The sequence below is a fragment of the Argentina silus genome (genome assembly GCF_951799395.1).
Source record: "Argentina silus genome assembly, chromosome: 5".
Taxonomy (NCBI): Eukaryota; Metazoa; Chordata; class Actinopteri; order Argentiniformes; family Argentinidae; genus Argentina; species Argentina silus.
Window position 1 is genome coordinate 4321828 of NC_139659.1, and position 14681 is coordinate 4336508.

General features: G+C 43.8%; 2 protein-coding genes across 2 annotated transcripts in view; one reads left to right on the forward strand and one right to left on the reverse strand.

The window, feature by feature from the left end:
• The window catches only part of dqx1 (DEAQ box RNA-dependent ATPase 1), an 8814-nt gene extending 3907 nt beyond the window's left edge, over nucleotides 1-4907 (forward strand). Inside the window, exons 5-12 of the mRNA XM_083670155.1 lie at nucleotides 1824-2138; nucleotides 2343-2442; nucleotides 2530-2688; nucleotides 2899-3090; nucleotides 3301-3426; nucleotides 3530-3720; nucleotides 3895-4085; nucleotides 4257-4907. Coding sequence (XP_083526281.1) covers nucleotides 1824-2138; nucleotides 2343-2442; nucleotides 2530-2688; nucleotides 2899-3090; nucleotides 3301-3426; nucleotides 3530-3720; nucleotides 3895-4085; nucleotides 4257-4479 — 1497 coding nt within the window. The 3' untranslated portion in view covers nucleotides 4480-4907. The remainder of the gene's footprint in view (nucleotides 1-1823; nucleotides 2139-2342; nucleotides 2443-2529; nucleotides 2689-2898; nucleotides 3091-3300; nucleotides 3427-3529; nucleotides 3721-3894; nucleotides 4086-4256) is intronic.
• A 431-nt stretch (nucleotides 4908-5338) lies between these two features.
• LOC310804807 (endothelial differentiation-related factor 1 homolog) lies at nucleotides 5339-14316 on the reverse strand. Its single transcript, XM_083670156.1, has 8 exons — nucleotides 14200-14316; nucleotides 13550-13688; nucleotides 13283-13387; nucleotides 11817-13006; nucleotides 6800-6851; nucleotides 6530-6690; nucleotides 6161-6254; nucleotides 5339-6024 (listed from the first exon to the last, which is right to left on the reverse strand). The coding sequence occupies exons 4-8, from the start codon at nucleotides 11892-11894 to the stop codon at nucleotides 5963-5965; spliced, it is 447 nt and encodes a 148-aa protein (XP_083526282.1). The 5' UTR covers nucleotides 11895-13006; nucleotides 13283-13387; nucleotides 13550-13688; nucleotides 14200-14316; the 3' UTR covers nucleotides 5339-5962.
• Between the last annotated feature and the right edge of the window lie 365 nt (nucleotides 14317-14681).

Below are 14681 nucleotides of genomic sequence, written 5' to 3' on the forward strand. Positions count from 1 at the left end.
CCACACCATTACACCACCTCCACTATGAGAAGGTGTACAGGTGTTCCTAATAAAGTGTTTGGTGAGTGTATACGCAGCCAGCTTTACCTTGTGCCCAGGTGAATATACAAAAACACAACCAGCCTTTTCTCCAGTGCCTAGACAGGATATATACTAAATATATAGCCTAGACTACAACCAGGTCTTAAGGGCCTAATCTCATTACTTTAGATGGCCACTGGCCAGTGCTGCTGGTGGTGAATGGTAGTGGATGGGATGACTGTCAATGGCTCAGTTGGTTAGAGAGTGCAGGTTTGCAAGATTGATTTTGTTTGATTTCTGTGGTACTTCCCCAAGCTTTGGCTAGCCTTTGTTTTGCAAATCTGCCATAATTTTTCCTTGTCTATTGCTGTCTTTCCCCTGGGGACAGTGGAACAGGGTCACTCTGTAACACGACACGGCTGATGGCACCAGTTTCTCAGGTGTCCTCGTTGACAAATTCTGAGCACACACACACGCACACCTAATTCAGCCATTGCATTTTACACACAAACACACACACACACACACACACACACACACACACACACACACACACACACACCACACACACACACACACACACACACCACACACACACACACACACACACCACACACCACACACACACTCTTTCACAGACTCCCACTTTGTCAACATCACCACACCCTTACCTGGCTGTGCTCCTCGCCTCCCCCCCAGCTCTTGTTTCCAGACCTCAAGGCAGAGCTGGGGCTGTGGTACCACAGTATACTGGTGCCAGCAGGTTATTTGACAGAGATCTGTCCAGGACTGTATTAATGAGGGCACTCCAGGAGAGCTATTGTTAGCTAGGGCTCAGTGGAACAGCCACAGGACACAGGCAGAGAAGACGAGAGTAAACAAGGACACAGAGGAGATCTGTCTGGGTTTGCCACGTTTCAACCCACAAACCCTAACCATGTGTGTGGGGAGAGAGATAGAGTGAAGGATAAATGGTGAGAGTAAAGAAAGGAGGGAGAGAAGGACATGGAGAGAGAGAGTGTGTGTGTGTGTGAGAGAGCTTGTGTGTGAGAGTGCGTTTGAGAGAATGTGAGAGAGTGAGATGGGGTCATAAGGAATGAGGAAAATTGCCACAGATTTTGTGTCCTAACACTCTCAAATACATTATTTCTCTGGTCTCCTAAATCCTTGTTTGGCCCTTCTTATTTGAACTCGTGAAAGGACTGAATAGTTTGAAACACAATGGTTAAGTCCCTAAAAAGACTGGCGAGAAATATTGAGACTCTGCCAGGGCAGGAGGGCGGAGAGGCTAGGGTGGGGGAGAGGAAAAGATGAAAGGGTGTTGCCTTCACTACTCCCCTTTATGTGTCTTCTTGGCAATATCTCTTAAGTGGCCATCCCTTTAACTGGTTACCATAACCACTCCCACTCAGCTGCTAGAGGGAGGGAGGGAGAGAGAAGATGAAAGCCTGGGAGGGGTAGAATAGAGAGAGGAAAGAGAAGGTCTAAATTGGGTCTTGGACCCTATTTATTTGGGAAGGGTTTTAGTGCCATTTCGTCTTCATTTGTCTTTTGTTTTACTCTATTTAGTTATACAACATTGTACAGGTCCATGAAGGTTGCATCGCTATCATGCACTCCATGAACTGAAATGGCTTCTTTCTATCTACTTGACTCTTCTTAGAGCTGTGTTCAACAGACAGACCAAGAAGACAGACCAGAAGTCCAAGTGCCAAATATAGAACAGTACAGTATGTTCTCTCAACCTTATTCCCCCTCTCTCTCTCTCTTTCCTCCCTTCCTCCCTCCCTCCCTCTCTCCAGGAAATAGAGGAGTGTGCCTGTCTGTTGGAGAAGGAGTCTGTAGCTCTGAGTCCTCAGCTGGGTCCCCTCAGAGTCCTGTCCCTCCACCCGGGCCTCGGGGGGGCCACCCAGCGCGTCTACGAGCCCGAGCCGGACGCCTCGTCCTTGGGGGACACGGAGGGGTCTGAAGGCCTGGAGGGGTTAGGGTTAGGGTCAGGGTCAGGGTTGGGGCTGGGGGTGAAACGCAGGATCATTCTCACAGACACCCTGGGGGAGGCCTCCTTCTCTCTGTCTGGGATACGCTACGTCATTGACACAGGCTTGCAACTCAAAACTGTGAGTTCCTATTTATCTTAAATGTATAATTATTGCCTGATATACGCTGATACAGTAACTGTGCCCCATTGTGCAAACCTGCACACTGCTTGATAAGAAGTGATATGCCCACACGAGCATATTAATATGATATGCTCGTGGGGAAATTCGATCACAGTCAATAGCCGTCCTCAACCTCCTCTTCCTGCCCTTCCTGTCTCATAGGTTTACAACCCTCAAATCAGAGCAGACTCGCAGGTCCTTCGGCCAATCAGCCGGCACCAGGCGGATATGCGCACTCAAAGGGTCAACAGTGAACTCCCAGGTACTTTGAGGTGGTCCCATATCAGCCTATAGTACTATCCTAACTATGTATTCCTGACTGTCGGCCCTCCCCTCTCTCTACCTCCAGGTCTGTGTTTGCGTCTGTACCCCCAGTCTCTGTATGAGGAGGTCATGTCTGAGGCGCAGTGCCCTGGGGTGGTGGAGGACAACCTTAGCCACCTGGTCCTGCTGCTCAAGAGGCTGGACATCGCTGACATGGGCCAGTGCAAGTTCCTGGACAGACCTGGTAAGTGGGACCTAGCCAACTGTTCACTGTAATGTTGGCATATGTGATTTTATTTCATATTTCATCGCCCTCTCTATCTGTCTAACCCATCTAACTCACTCTTTTTTTCTGTCACTCCATCTCTCTCCTATTCCCTTCCTATCTCCCTCTCCCTTTTCATCTCCTCCTCCCTCCCTCCTGTCCCTTCCCCCTGTTCCTTCCCTCTCCCAGCTCCGGAGGCTCTGATGCAGGCCCTGGAGGACCTGGACTACCTTGCAGCATTGGATGATGACGGGAACCTGTCAGAAGTGGGCATCATCATGTCTGAGCTGCCTCTGGAGCCCCCACTGGCCAAGGCACTCATTGCAGCCTGCGAGTTTGACTGTGTCAATGAGCTGCTCACCATCGCTGCCATGCTCACAGGTGAACACTCACGTATACCTAGACATACACACAAACACCCAAACACACACCCACATCATCCACTGACTATGGCACTCAATTACACATGGTAAATAAGTGTGTGTGTGTGTGTGTGTGTGTGTGTGTGTGTGTGTGTGTGTGTGTGTGTGTGTGTGTGTGTGTGTGTGTGTGTGTGTGTGTGTGTGTGTGTGTGTGTGTGTGTGTGTACAGCTCCCCCCTGCTTTGTGACGCCACCACCCAATAGAGAGGAGGCTGCAGCCACTCACCGACGCACCCTACTGCACACAGAGGGAGACCACCTCACCCTCATCAACATTTATAATGCCTTCATACAACGTGAGTCTACACACACACACACACACACACACACAATCGTATACACATAAATAAACCTGTTTTATGAGCGTGAACATTAATCTGCTTTCCATTGCTCTTTTAGACAATGAAGATGAGGCGTGGTGTACGACAAACTTCCTGAACCCCTCTGCGTTACGATTGGCTGTGGTGATCAGGGCGGAGCTGCTGGAGGTGATGCAGCGAATAGAGTTGCCTGTCTCGCCTCCTGCCTTTGGTTGCCAAGACAACTGCACTAACATCAAGCGTGCGCTCATTTCAGGGTTCTTCCTCAAGGTAAAGGAAATGGAATACACAAACACACAAGTAAGTTCACTTCTTTATTGGTTTAAAAGTTCAATTGAAAGTAACTCCCTTTCTCCTTTCCTCCCCTCTCTGTCCCCTCTCTCTCTCTCTCTCTCTCCATGTATTTGTGTTTCTCTCCCCCCTAACCCCACCCCTCTCTCTCAGGTGGCTCATGATGTAGACGGCTCAGGTAACTACCTCCTGTTGACCCATCGCCACGTAGCTCACCTCCACCCCTTCTCCTCCTACCTGTGTCGCCGGCCACGCCCCAACCCGCCCAGCTGGGTGCTCTACCACGACTTCACCATCTCCCACGACAACTGCATCCGCACCGCCTCTGAGGTCCACCCACACATGTGAGTAACGCCACTGAATGTTTACCTCAGACCTTCTTTAGGCCACCCTTAGACCTGTTTTGAAAGAGAGGAGAAACTGTATTTTCAACGTCTGGTTTACTCTTTCCTCAACATAATTGTTTTTTTATCAGCTAGATTTAGTTATTCGAACCCCCCTTTCCTCCCCTCTAGGTTTGTGGAGCTGGCTCCCCAGTACTACCTGGGCAACCTTCCGTCCAGTGAGGGCCGTGACCTTCTGATGGAGCTGAGACAGAGTCTGCTCCCCCCAGAGGAGGAGCAGCAGGGGGCAGAGGTCGAGGGGGCTTACGGCAGCAGGGGTCTCAGAGACACATACTCCGACAGGAGTGAAGAATCACGCAACCAGGATGGCACAGAGCTCTGTCTCATCCAGTGAGGACTGGAGAACCGAGTGAAACGGGAACCAAGAGAGGAGAACCGACAGAGGAGAACCTAGAACCAAGAGAGAAAAAACAGAATCAAGAAACGAGGAGAACCGACATTCAACACGGCTGCACGGTGCAAGAAGTTTTCACTGGAACACACTAAAGAACCACACTACATTGACTGTCCTCTTGCATGGTCATAACGACGGAGAGTACATACCATGGTGTACACAATCCAGCAATACACTTTTCTATGGAAGCCATTGTTTACATCTGATTGAACTAGTGTTCATCTAACAGGTGTCTGTGAAATCTATGAGATTAAATCCTTTTGTGAAGGGCACTTTCAAAGTGAACCTAATACATTTTTCAATGAACTAACTGTACAGTGTAATCATGGTACGCAAAGTAATATATTGGAAATATATTTTGTCAGACATTTTATTGACTGGGGGTTCATCATCCCTCATTAGACATCAGCCAGCTGTTGACAGGAACATGCTGTTGTCACTGTGCTAGGGGCTCGCCTCTGAGCGTTTTTCAATGGAAACTATTGGCTGAACATTGACCTCTCTGTAGAAGCGATCAAGTACTGAGACCGTCTCAAAGTGAAATGTACGTGATTCTCAGGGCTCAGTGTGGTTGACGATGGACATTCTACCATTGTACAGAGCTTCCATAGTGAGGGCTTTAGAATAATTTTTTTGCTACTTTTGTTCTTATGTGTTCTATTTTTCAAGTGTTTGTATTTTGATCCCCTTCCCCTCCACCACTCCAATGTGTTTCAATAATCAAATATTTTTGTGTGTAAATCAAGGGTTTCAGTCTCCCCTTATCTAATATATCTTTGGAATATGAATATTGAGCCTCAATAAAATAAAATGTTTATTTGTTGAAATGAGACATAAATTCACACACCCACATAAACTGCCAAACTTTATTTTAAGATCAAAAGAAAGTCACAGCAAAAGGACAGGTCAATATCATAGTGAACTTTGACCCCAATACACGAAGTGTGTGAAAAGGCTGCCGTGAAACACTTCAGTAGGAATGAATAAAGAACAACATGCTCTGAGAAATTAACAAACATTCAATGAAAGTGATCCAAATGGTCACGGTGAAATTCACCTTTTTGGTTCAACCAAAAAGGTACAACAGGTTTCCATGCGAAAGCAGTAAGCAAACCAGAAAAGAACTACAACTAAAATCACCAGAATTTCACAGTACTTTGGGTTCGCAAGTTTTGCAATGCATTCAATCATTCATTCACTGTGTTTTAAGAAGAAGACTTTTCGGATTATGCTGTTGATGTCAGTATGCAGCTAGTTATGTTGTGGAGCACCAGGTCCTGTAGCAGGACACTGGTGAGATCAGCCCAGGTAGAGGAGAGGGGAGGGGGGAAGACAAGGAGAGGTTGAGAGGGGTGGTCGGATCTCAGGGGTGAGAAAAGGGCAGGAGACGGGGAAGGGAAGGGCTGATTTCGAGGCTTTGTCCTCATTTCTTCTTAGGTTTGGCCTCCAGGGGTAGTCCAATATCCTTACCACGCAGTTTCAACCCTTAGGATGAAAAAGATGACAGACAGATTTTCTATCACTCATTAACATGAACAAGCTGGCATCATAGCACTGGGATATGAGCCCTGGTAAAATCACAGGGTTTAAACATTAACAGTGTCAGTGTGGGTGCTCTCACCAATTGCTCTTTCTATCTTGCCCATGACCTGGTTGTTGGGGATCGCTTTCCCACACTCATAATCAGCGATGACCTGCGGCTTCTCGTTGATTTTCTAGAAGACAAAACCAAAAGAGACAACATTATATAAAAAAAACATCTGTGACTTGACATTTTGCTGAAAGTGCTGTTCTGCAGGGTTGAAAGAATGGGCAGAAATAGAACAGACATATAGGGTGCATCCTAATTTTGACATACAATCAAGTCTTTCTCTATCAGATGTATGGACTGCTATGTGCCAGTCCTCACCAAGTTAGATATATTCCTATTATCACCTATAGGGGGCATGCTGTATATAGGGCACATACTTGTTGGTAGTACTGTACTCACAGTGGCCAGGTCTTTCTGGGTCAAACCAGTGTTCTGGCGGCCCTGCTGGATGACCTTGCCCACCTCCAGGGGGACTCTCTGGTGGTGAAGCTCCTCTGTCTCTCGGTCCAGCTTGGCTGTGTTTTTGGTCACGATGTGCTGCTTGTTCTGACCTGCAGACCCTGGAAAGACAAGATGTGGCATACAAGAGAGGTGCATTAGGTGATAATGATGGAAGGGAGGCGACACTGGGCTAGTGAACTATAGAGCTTATAAGAAAATATGTCGTACATTTTTTAGATGTCTCCACATCTTCACCGCGTCTCTGTGCTGCGGTGATGGCCTAGAAAGAGCAAGGCACAGTCAATATTATTGATTGTGACATTTCATAAGTCAGGGATTCTCATCTTCCCTGGATAGCATGAAGCAGGCTGTCTGGCGCAATACAGCGTAAACATTAAATAATTGTCATTATACAGATAGCTGCTTATGTCAAGTAGCTAAGTCAACAGCCTAAAAAGAAAGAAAGATAGCCTACACAGCAGCACACCAAGAGACCTACAGAACGTTAGCTACAACAACTGTTAGAAATTATTTTTATAAAAACAGTTGCATCATAATGCTCAATAGCAGACGAGTAAATAAAGCTATTCAGTTCTTTATTTAGGGTGATTAAATTTACTAATTGTATTTGATATTCCATATGCAAATCAATTGAATTTATATGTTTTTTAATCATCTGAAATTTACTAATGTGATGGCCTGTTGAGATGAATCAAGCATTAAATGAGATGAATCAAGCATTAGTTCCATGGTACTTGGATTAATACATGAAGAGGTAAGGGTCAGGTCATCAAGATAGATGCTGCAACACATGCATAACACAAGAATGATGTAATGGAAAAATACTAGGCTAGGACAAATCAGAGTAGGTGTATGTTTTCTTCAACAGGTCAACTCGTCCCTCAAAGGGAACGGACCGGCGATATCTCTACCTGGAACGGATCGTGTGTCAGGGGCTGGGACCAGCCTAAAACACCAACGAGAGGAGAGCCAAGTCTAAACCGCGGCTCCTCCCCAACCAAATAGCCAATCACAATCATTCTGTTTACTGTAAAATGCCTTGTTTGACTGTTTGAATGCATCCATTTTTGGAAGGTTGGTTACAGATTAACAGCTTGCTGACTGTGATTTTCTTCGCCAAAAGTGGTCCTTGTACAAGTCTAGAATTTTGACATATAAATAAATAGCTAAAAGTAAGAAGTAGTTTGTCTTCTCCTTCAAATAAAGAACACGTTTTCTCACAAATTTGGTGACCCCGACGTGATTTGAAGAGAAGAAATTGGACCGAATTGAACCGACGGCGAAGTCCGGGAGACGGAAGCCAGACGGAGTTGTTTTCTTGTAACCCCTCAACACTCACAGAGGCGCCAAAAACAAAAGGTAAGCAGAAACCTGTTGTTATAAACCGAATTCTGCATAGTTAACTTTGAATACTGTAGACTGTGAGTGTGGAGGAGGTAAGAGTAAACCAACTACCAAATTTACAAATCTATGTATATGTAATGAAACCGTTAATGAAAATTTAACAATCAAAGTAATATATGTCAGAATTCTATTGTTCAGGGTTAAAGTCCCTGTACATTTTTGTTTTAGGTTCAAGTCCTTTCAGGTTAAAGTCCTGATAAATGGGTTAGAGGCCCTCAGGGTTAAAGTCCCTGTAAATTTTTTGTTTTAGGTTCAAGTCCTTTCAGGTTAAAGTCCTGATAAATGGGTTAGAGGCCCTCAGGGTTAAAGTCCCTGTAAATTTTTTGTTTTAGGTTCAAGTCCTTTCAGGTTAAAGTCCTGATAAATGGGTTAGAGGCCCTCAGGGTTAAAGTCCCTGTAAATTTTTTGTTTTAGGTTCAAGTCCTTTCAGGTTAAAGTCCTGATAAATGGGTTAGAGGCCCTCAGGGTTAAAGTCCCTGTAAATTTTTTGTTTTAGGTTCAAGTCCTTTCAGGTTAAAGTCCTGATAAATGGGTTAGAGGCCCTCAGGGTTAAAGTCCCTGTAAATTTTTTGTTTTAGGTTCAAGTCCTTTCAGGTTAAAGTCCTGATAAATGGGTTAGAGGCCCTCAGGGTTAAAGTCCCTGTAAATTTTTTGTTTTAGGTTCAAGTCCTTTCAGGTTAAAGTCCTGATAAATGGGTTAGAGGCCCTCAGGGTTAAAGTCCCTGTAAATTTTTTGTTTTAGGTTCAAGTCCTTTCAGGTTAAAGTCCTGATAAATGGGTTGGAGGCCCTCAGGGTTAAAGTCCCTGTAAATTCTATTGTTCTGGGTTGGAGGCCCTCAGGGTTAGAGTCCCTGTAAATTCTATTGTTCTGGGTTGGAGGCCCTCAGGGTTAGAGTCCCTGTAAATTCTATTGTTCTGGGTTGGAGGCCCTCAGGGTTAAAGTCCCTGTAAATTCTATTGTTCTGGGTTGGAGGCCCTCAGGGTTAAAGTCCCTGTAAATTCTATTGTTCTGGGTTGGAGGCCCTCAGGGTTAAAGTCCCTGTAAATTCTATTGTTCTGGGTTGGAGGCCCTCAGGGTTAGAGTCCCTGTAAATTCTATTGTTCTGGGTTGGAGGCCCTCAGGGTTAGAGTCCCTGTAAATTCTATTGTTCTGGGTTGGAGGCCCTCAGGGTTAAAGTCCCTGTAAATTCTATTGTTCTGGGTTAGAGGCCCTCAGGGTTAAAGTCCCTGTAAATTTTTTGTTTTGGGTTAAAGTCCCATTCAGGTTAAAGTCCTGATAAATTATATTGTTTTATCAGGACTTGTGTGTTAGAGTTAATCTTGTTGTGAGTGGAGAGCGTATGGGACCAGGTTGTGTGAGTAAGTAAAGCATTGAAGCTGAGGGAGGTGAGAGCGTTTGGAGAATAATTGTGTTTGAAAGTAAAAGAAAGTGACATACTGATGAAAACATGTTGGTGTAAACTGTTATAAAAATTGTGCGAGCGTTCGCTCTACTGTTGTTGTGGTTGTTCAGTAAGTGGGAGGCCGGCCCCACCCTGAAAAGTTTTCTTTGTCTCGTTACTTCCTTAAAGCAGAGCAACTAGTGTTTTGGCTTCATCTAGTGTTCAAGTTCAGCTTTATTGACTAGCTCCATTTAATGTTCATGTTTAGCAATTATTGATTAGCTCCAACTAGTGTTCATGTTCAGTAATTAATGATTAAGCTCCATTTAATGTTTATGTTCAGCAATTACTGATTAGCTCCATATAGTGTTCAAGTTTTGGAACTACTGCTTGACCCCATCTATACAGGCCGGTGATTGACACTAATTTGATTAAAATCAAAATTCATCCATACATGACCAGCATGGTGGAAAACTATGTGACAGAATGTGACACATGCAATGACCACGACCCAAAGATGGTCTACAAGTGTCCCATGGGAAAGTTCCCAGTACCAGACGCACCTTTCAAGGACATCAGATATGGGTGCAGACAACAGAGTGAAAGGCTACAGATACCTACTAGTAATGGTAGATAGGCTCACTAAGTGGGTGGAAGCCACTCCCTGTAAAAAAGAGACAGCCAGCACTGAAGTAAAATGGCTAAATTCCCAACCAGTATGCCACGACACCAGATTGACATGGCTAGATGCACTTCCCCTAGCACTGATGTTGATGAGGAACTCATCAAACAGCAAAACACATCTAACACCTCATGAGTTGTTGACAGGTCGCTCAAATGCCAGGTCCTCCAAGACATGGAGGCCACCTGCCGTCCTTAGACATTTGGCACATAAATTGCAATGACTACATTAATGCATTGACTAACTTGTCTCGAGTTTTGTCTAACCAGGTACGGCAGGTGGAGGCAGAGCCTGAGACCGCAACACCCAAGACTCCTGTGGTAAAGGTTTAGTTCACACCTTAAGGGGTGTGAAAGGAGGGTTTTGTTGAGATTTTTTTATATAAAAAACAATTTATTTTTGGTTCACACCTTAAAAGGTGTGAAAGGAGGGTTTTGTTAGAAATTATTTTTATAAAAACAGTTGCATCATAATGCTCAATAGCAGACGAGTAAATAAAGCTATTCAGTTCTTTATTTAGGGTGATTAAATTTACTAATTGTATTTGATATTCCATATGCAAATCAATTGAATTTATATGTTTTTTAATCATCTGAAATTTACTAATGTGATGGCCTGTTGAGATGAATCAAGCATTAAATGAGATGAATCAAGCATTAGTTCCATGGTACTTGGATTAATACATGAAGAGGTAAGGGTCAGGTCATCAAGATAGATGCTGCAACACATGCATAACACAAGAATGATGTAATGGAAAAATACTAGGCTAGGACAAATCAGAGTAGGTGTATGTTTTCTTCAACAGGTCAACTCGTCCCTCAAAGGGAACGGACCGGCGATATCTCTACCTGGAACGGATCGTGTGTCAGGGGCTGGGACCAGCCTAAAACACCAACGAGAGGAGAGCCAAGTCTAAACCGCGGCTCCTCCCCAACCAAATAGCCAATCACAATCATTCTGTTTACTGTAAAATGCCTTGTTTGACTGTTTGAATGCATCCATTTTTGGAAGGTTGGTTACAGATTAACAGCTTGCTGACTGTGATTTTCTTCGCCAAAAGTGGTCCTTGTACAAGTCTAGAATTTTGACATATAAATAAATAGCTAAAAGTAAGAAGTAGTTTGTCTTCTCCTTCAAATAAAGAACACGTTTTCTCACACAACCTACCAAAAATGTTCTTGGTGGACATCTGGCATGAGAATGTACAAGTAAGCTGGTGTCAGCAAGTAGGGTCGTTAGACAAGTCCAAGTCATTTGAACACACACCAACATTGCTTTGATGATACATGTTTGCTACTCTGTACAATATTGAAAACAACGCAGTTCACAATGACTGTTACTTCACGTTACTAAACCATGCTTGCGTTCGACCAAAGAGGGTTGGTTCAACGGGACCAAAACAATAACGTCATCGCAGAGATCCTGCATAATGATCCAAACGCAGGCTAGCTAGTTTACCTACTTCTAACAACACAACAGAATTATCATAAAATCCCAATACATCGCCGTAACTAAGCCAAGTGACAATGCACATCATAAAATTGCTATTTCGGTCGACATTGATCTTTTTACCGTACAGTCGGAGGCGAGAAAGGCCTCCAGGCTGTCTCAAATCCCCGGGATCTACTAGCCATCTTGTCTGCTAGTGTAGGAGCCAACGTTGGGCTCAACGGTTGGAATTAACCGCATGTTTCCTCCAAGATCCCGACCACTTAGCTAGCTTGTTTCCCTTGTTGACATGCTAATGCTAATCTACCTGCTTGGATTTGGCCTGTGCCGCAGTCGGACCCTTCTTCCTCAAGACAGTGACGGTGTCCCAGTCGCTTTCTGCCATTGTTTCCAACGGTTTATTGGGTTTATCGGATACCCGTAATAATGTGTACAAAAATAAAGCTATATGGGTATCAAATCGATATATTACACTGTAAGGCTATTGTCTCTTTCTTGCTATGCGTGCTGATCACAACAAACATTCATTCATCGATCTGACACCCACCACGCGTGCGAAAGCTTTTTCTTTTTTTACCTCAATAACATTCAAACAGCGATCTCTGCTGGTAGGACTGCAGAATAAAGTACAAGAAAACTTAAAAAGTTTGTAAAATGGAAAGACTGTAAAACGTAGGTAATCAACAGTTACAGTCCCTGAAATCGAATGTACTGTATGCAGTTATGCTTCATTGTAGGCTAATTCACGTTTCATTTTGTGTATTTTGAAGTACTTTGTAATAACAGTTTCCTTCCTTGCTGCTATGCATTACTCTTGCAAGCTATGTCATATGTAACAGACATACAATGGGGTGGAGTAATTTGTTCATTATTTGACTGAAAAAGACACACTGAGCAAACTATGACAGCTGTGCTCTTATGACAGCTGTATATCACAATAATTACCACCATGACAGCCACAATGAAATCAATGTATGGGTAACATTGACAAAACATATTATTTGACAACATGATGGAAGCACAACAGAAGAACACTGAGGAATTAAAATTAACTGCTTTTTTGCACAATATATGACATAAAAGCACAACAGTAAAACATTACAGTGAAATATGCAATAATTCGAGACAACTACAGCAGTCAGAGTGAATTAATAGATTCCTTTACATTCTTATTGTGATTCATTACTATAAAAGACTCCATACAATATATAGACTGGGATTCACGTGTTAAACACACACACACAATCCTTTGGACGCTCCATCTCGTGTGTGTTTAAGTTGGCAGCATTGGGTCGGCAGTGTAGTTTGTTAGTTCAAGCTGTGGGTAGGTCACCAGGCACAGGACATCTCAGAAGCGGCGTCACTGTTGCGTCGAGTGCGGATGGGGGACCAGCCATACTCTGATTGGGCATCGTCGGCCAAGTGGAGGCGGCCCCAGCGGGGGCCATGTCTAGAGCCCCCCTGCTTCCCACCCCAGGTACGAGGCTTCGGGTTCATCTGCAGAACACAACCAAACACCTTATGTTAGAAAAGCATACTCACGTAACATACAGTTACTCTGATTCCTAAATGCAAAAGACAGCGAGAGAGAGAGAACATCACAATTGTTTTCCTGACAGGATCTTTTGGAATTTAACTGATGTGTAAACAGCGGACAAAATGTATATTCCATAGCCTGTGTACAATATCAAACACCGCTTTCCGTTCAAATCAAAGGGATGTTACATTAGGGCCTCTCAGAGGACAGATAGTAAAGAGGCAGTTGTCTCTTACCTGAACAAATACGGAAGTGTTCATCTGGAGGGTCTCCACTCGCTCTGACAGACTACTCAGCCAGTCCATGTGCTCAGCAATTGACTGGCTTAGATCACCGTGGTTCTGGAAGGACGTTAAAACACATTACAATCATATTACAATTATAGGCTAATAGTTCCAAAACTCCATATTAACCAATACAGTGGAAAGTACTCCTGGCTCAGATTTGTTCAAAGTGTGTGAGAATTACGCACTGCCTATGGTGGGGTGACGTGTTAAACAAACCCCAGTCAGGTTGTCCTTGAGCTCAGTGGCAGAGAGTCGGACATGCTCCAGTTTATCAATCTGCTCCTTCAGACGGTCGTCAAGCTCCTGCATCATCATCAGACCTTCATCTGGCCTGACTCCCCCTTTACCTGACATCCTGGAATAGATTGACAAAACAACATTATCATGTTATCTAAAATGAATCAGGTAATCAACATTGTTACAGTATTGTTACATCGTGTCTGAAATGGAGTGGCCATTACAAATCTGTTTTCTTTGTATTTATCTATGTGATAAAATATACTGAACTTGCATAGACCTAGCCCTACTGTTCCTGAGCCAACATTGTTCACACACTGCAGCCCCTAAATTCTCAGGTTACAAAAGAGCTGACTGCCACGTTAAAGTGTTCATGATTCACGGGAGGGGGCGAATTGTGCCTCTCCAAAGTGTATGCGTTCAAAGTCATTCCTAATAAATCGAAGTCATTAAATACAAGTTAGAGGACTGTTTTTAAAACAGTAATTCCGGGTAACTGCACAATCCAGCTACAGAAAAGTGAAACCTGACACTTGCGCACGGAGGCTGTAAAACAAACAAAACTTCCAAGACAAGACTAACTTCTACCGAACCTTGATGTACATAAAAGTTTGACATAAACTGGTTACCTTTTATTTGATCTCGTTCGTCTAATGTCCGTTGTTTTATTGTAGCGGAACAAAAGTGTTGGAAAAAACCTCCGTGGTGTTGGCAAGCCCCCTTTGTCAGTGAAAAATCCTTGGAATCCAACATTTCTGACGTCATCATAAATGTACCTCTTGGGGAGTGGCTCCTGAATCATTTCTGAGGCTCGGTTACCGTGAGTCCACAAAGTATGTTACATTATCTACAGTTCTTTACGGACATGGTTAGACAAATAATTAAATATCGAGGGTGATATAACTGGCTTTTATGGATGAAAGTTTTGTTTCTCCGTTGATGGAGAGGTAGCATACTCGCTCAGGAACGGCTTCAGAGGTGTAAGACCATTCTTCCACTGCTCATCTAGTCATTTGCCATTATTTTGCTTTCTCAAGTGGAAGTCTACACCTCCCATAATGAAAACAACTGACTTTCATGATCTAGATTATGAGAATAATCATCTAACAAT

Excerpts from the sequence above, each read along its gene's own strand:
- LOC310804807 (XM_083670156.1), bottom strand. The coding sequence starts at position 11,894 with ATGGCAGAAAGCGACTGGGACACCGTCACTGTCTTGAGGAAGAAGGGT. Across the intron at positions 6,852-11,816 it reads CACAGGCCAAATCCAAGCAG|GCCATCACCGCAGCACAGAG; the intron begins GTAGATTAGCAT and ends TGCTCTTTCTAG. Across the intron at positions 6,255-6,529 it reads CCCAGAAAGACCTGGCCACT|AAAATCAACGAGAAGCCGCA; the intron begins GTGAGTACAGTA and ends TTTGTCTTCTAG.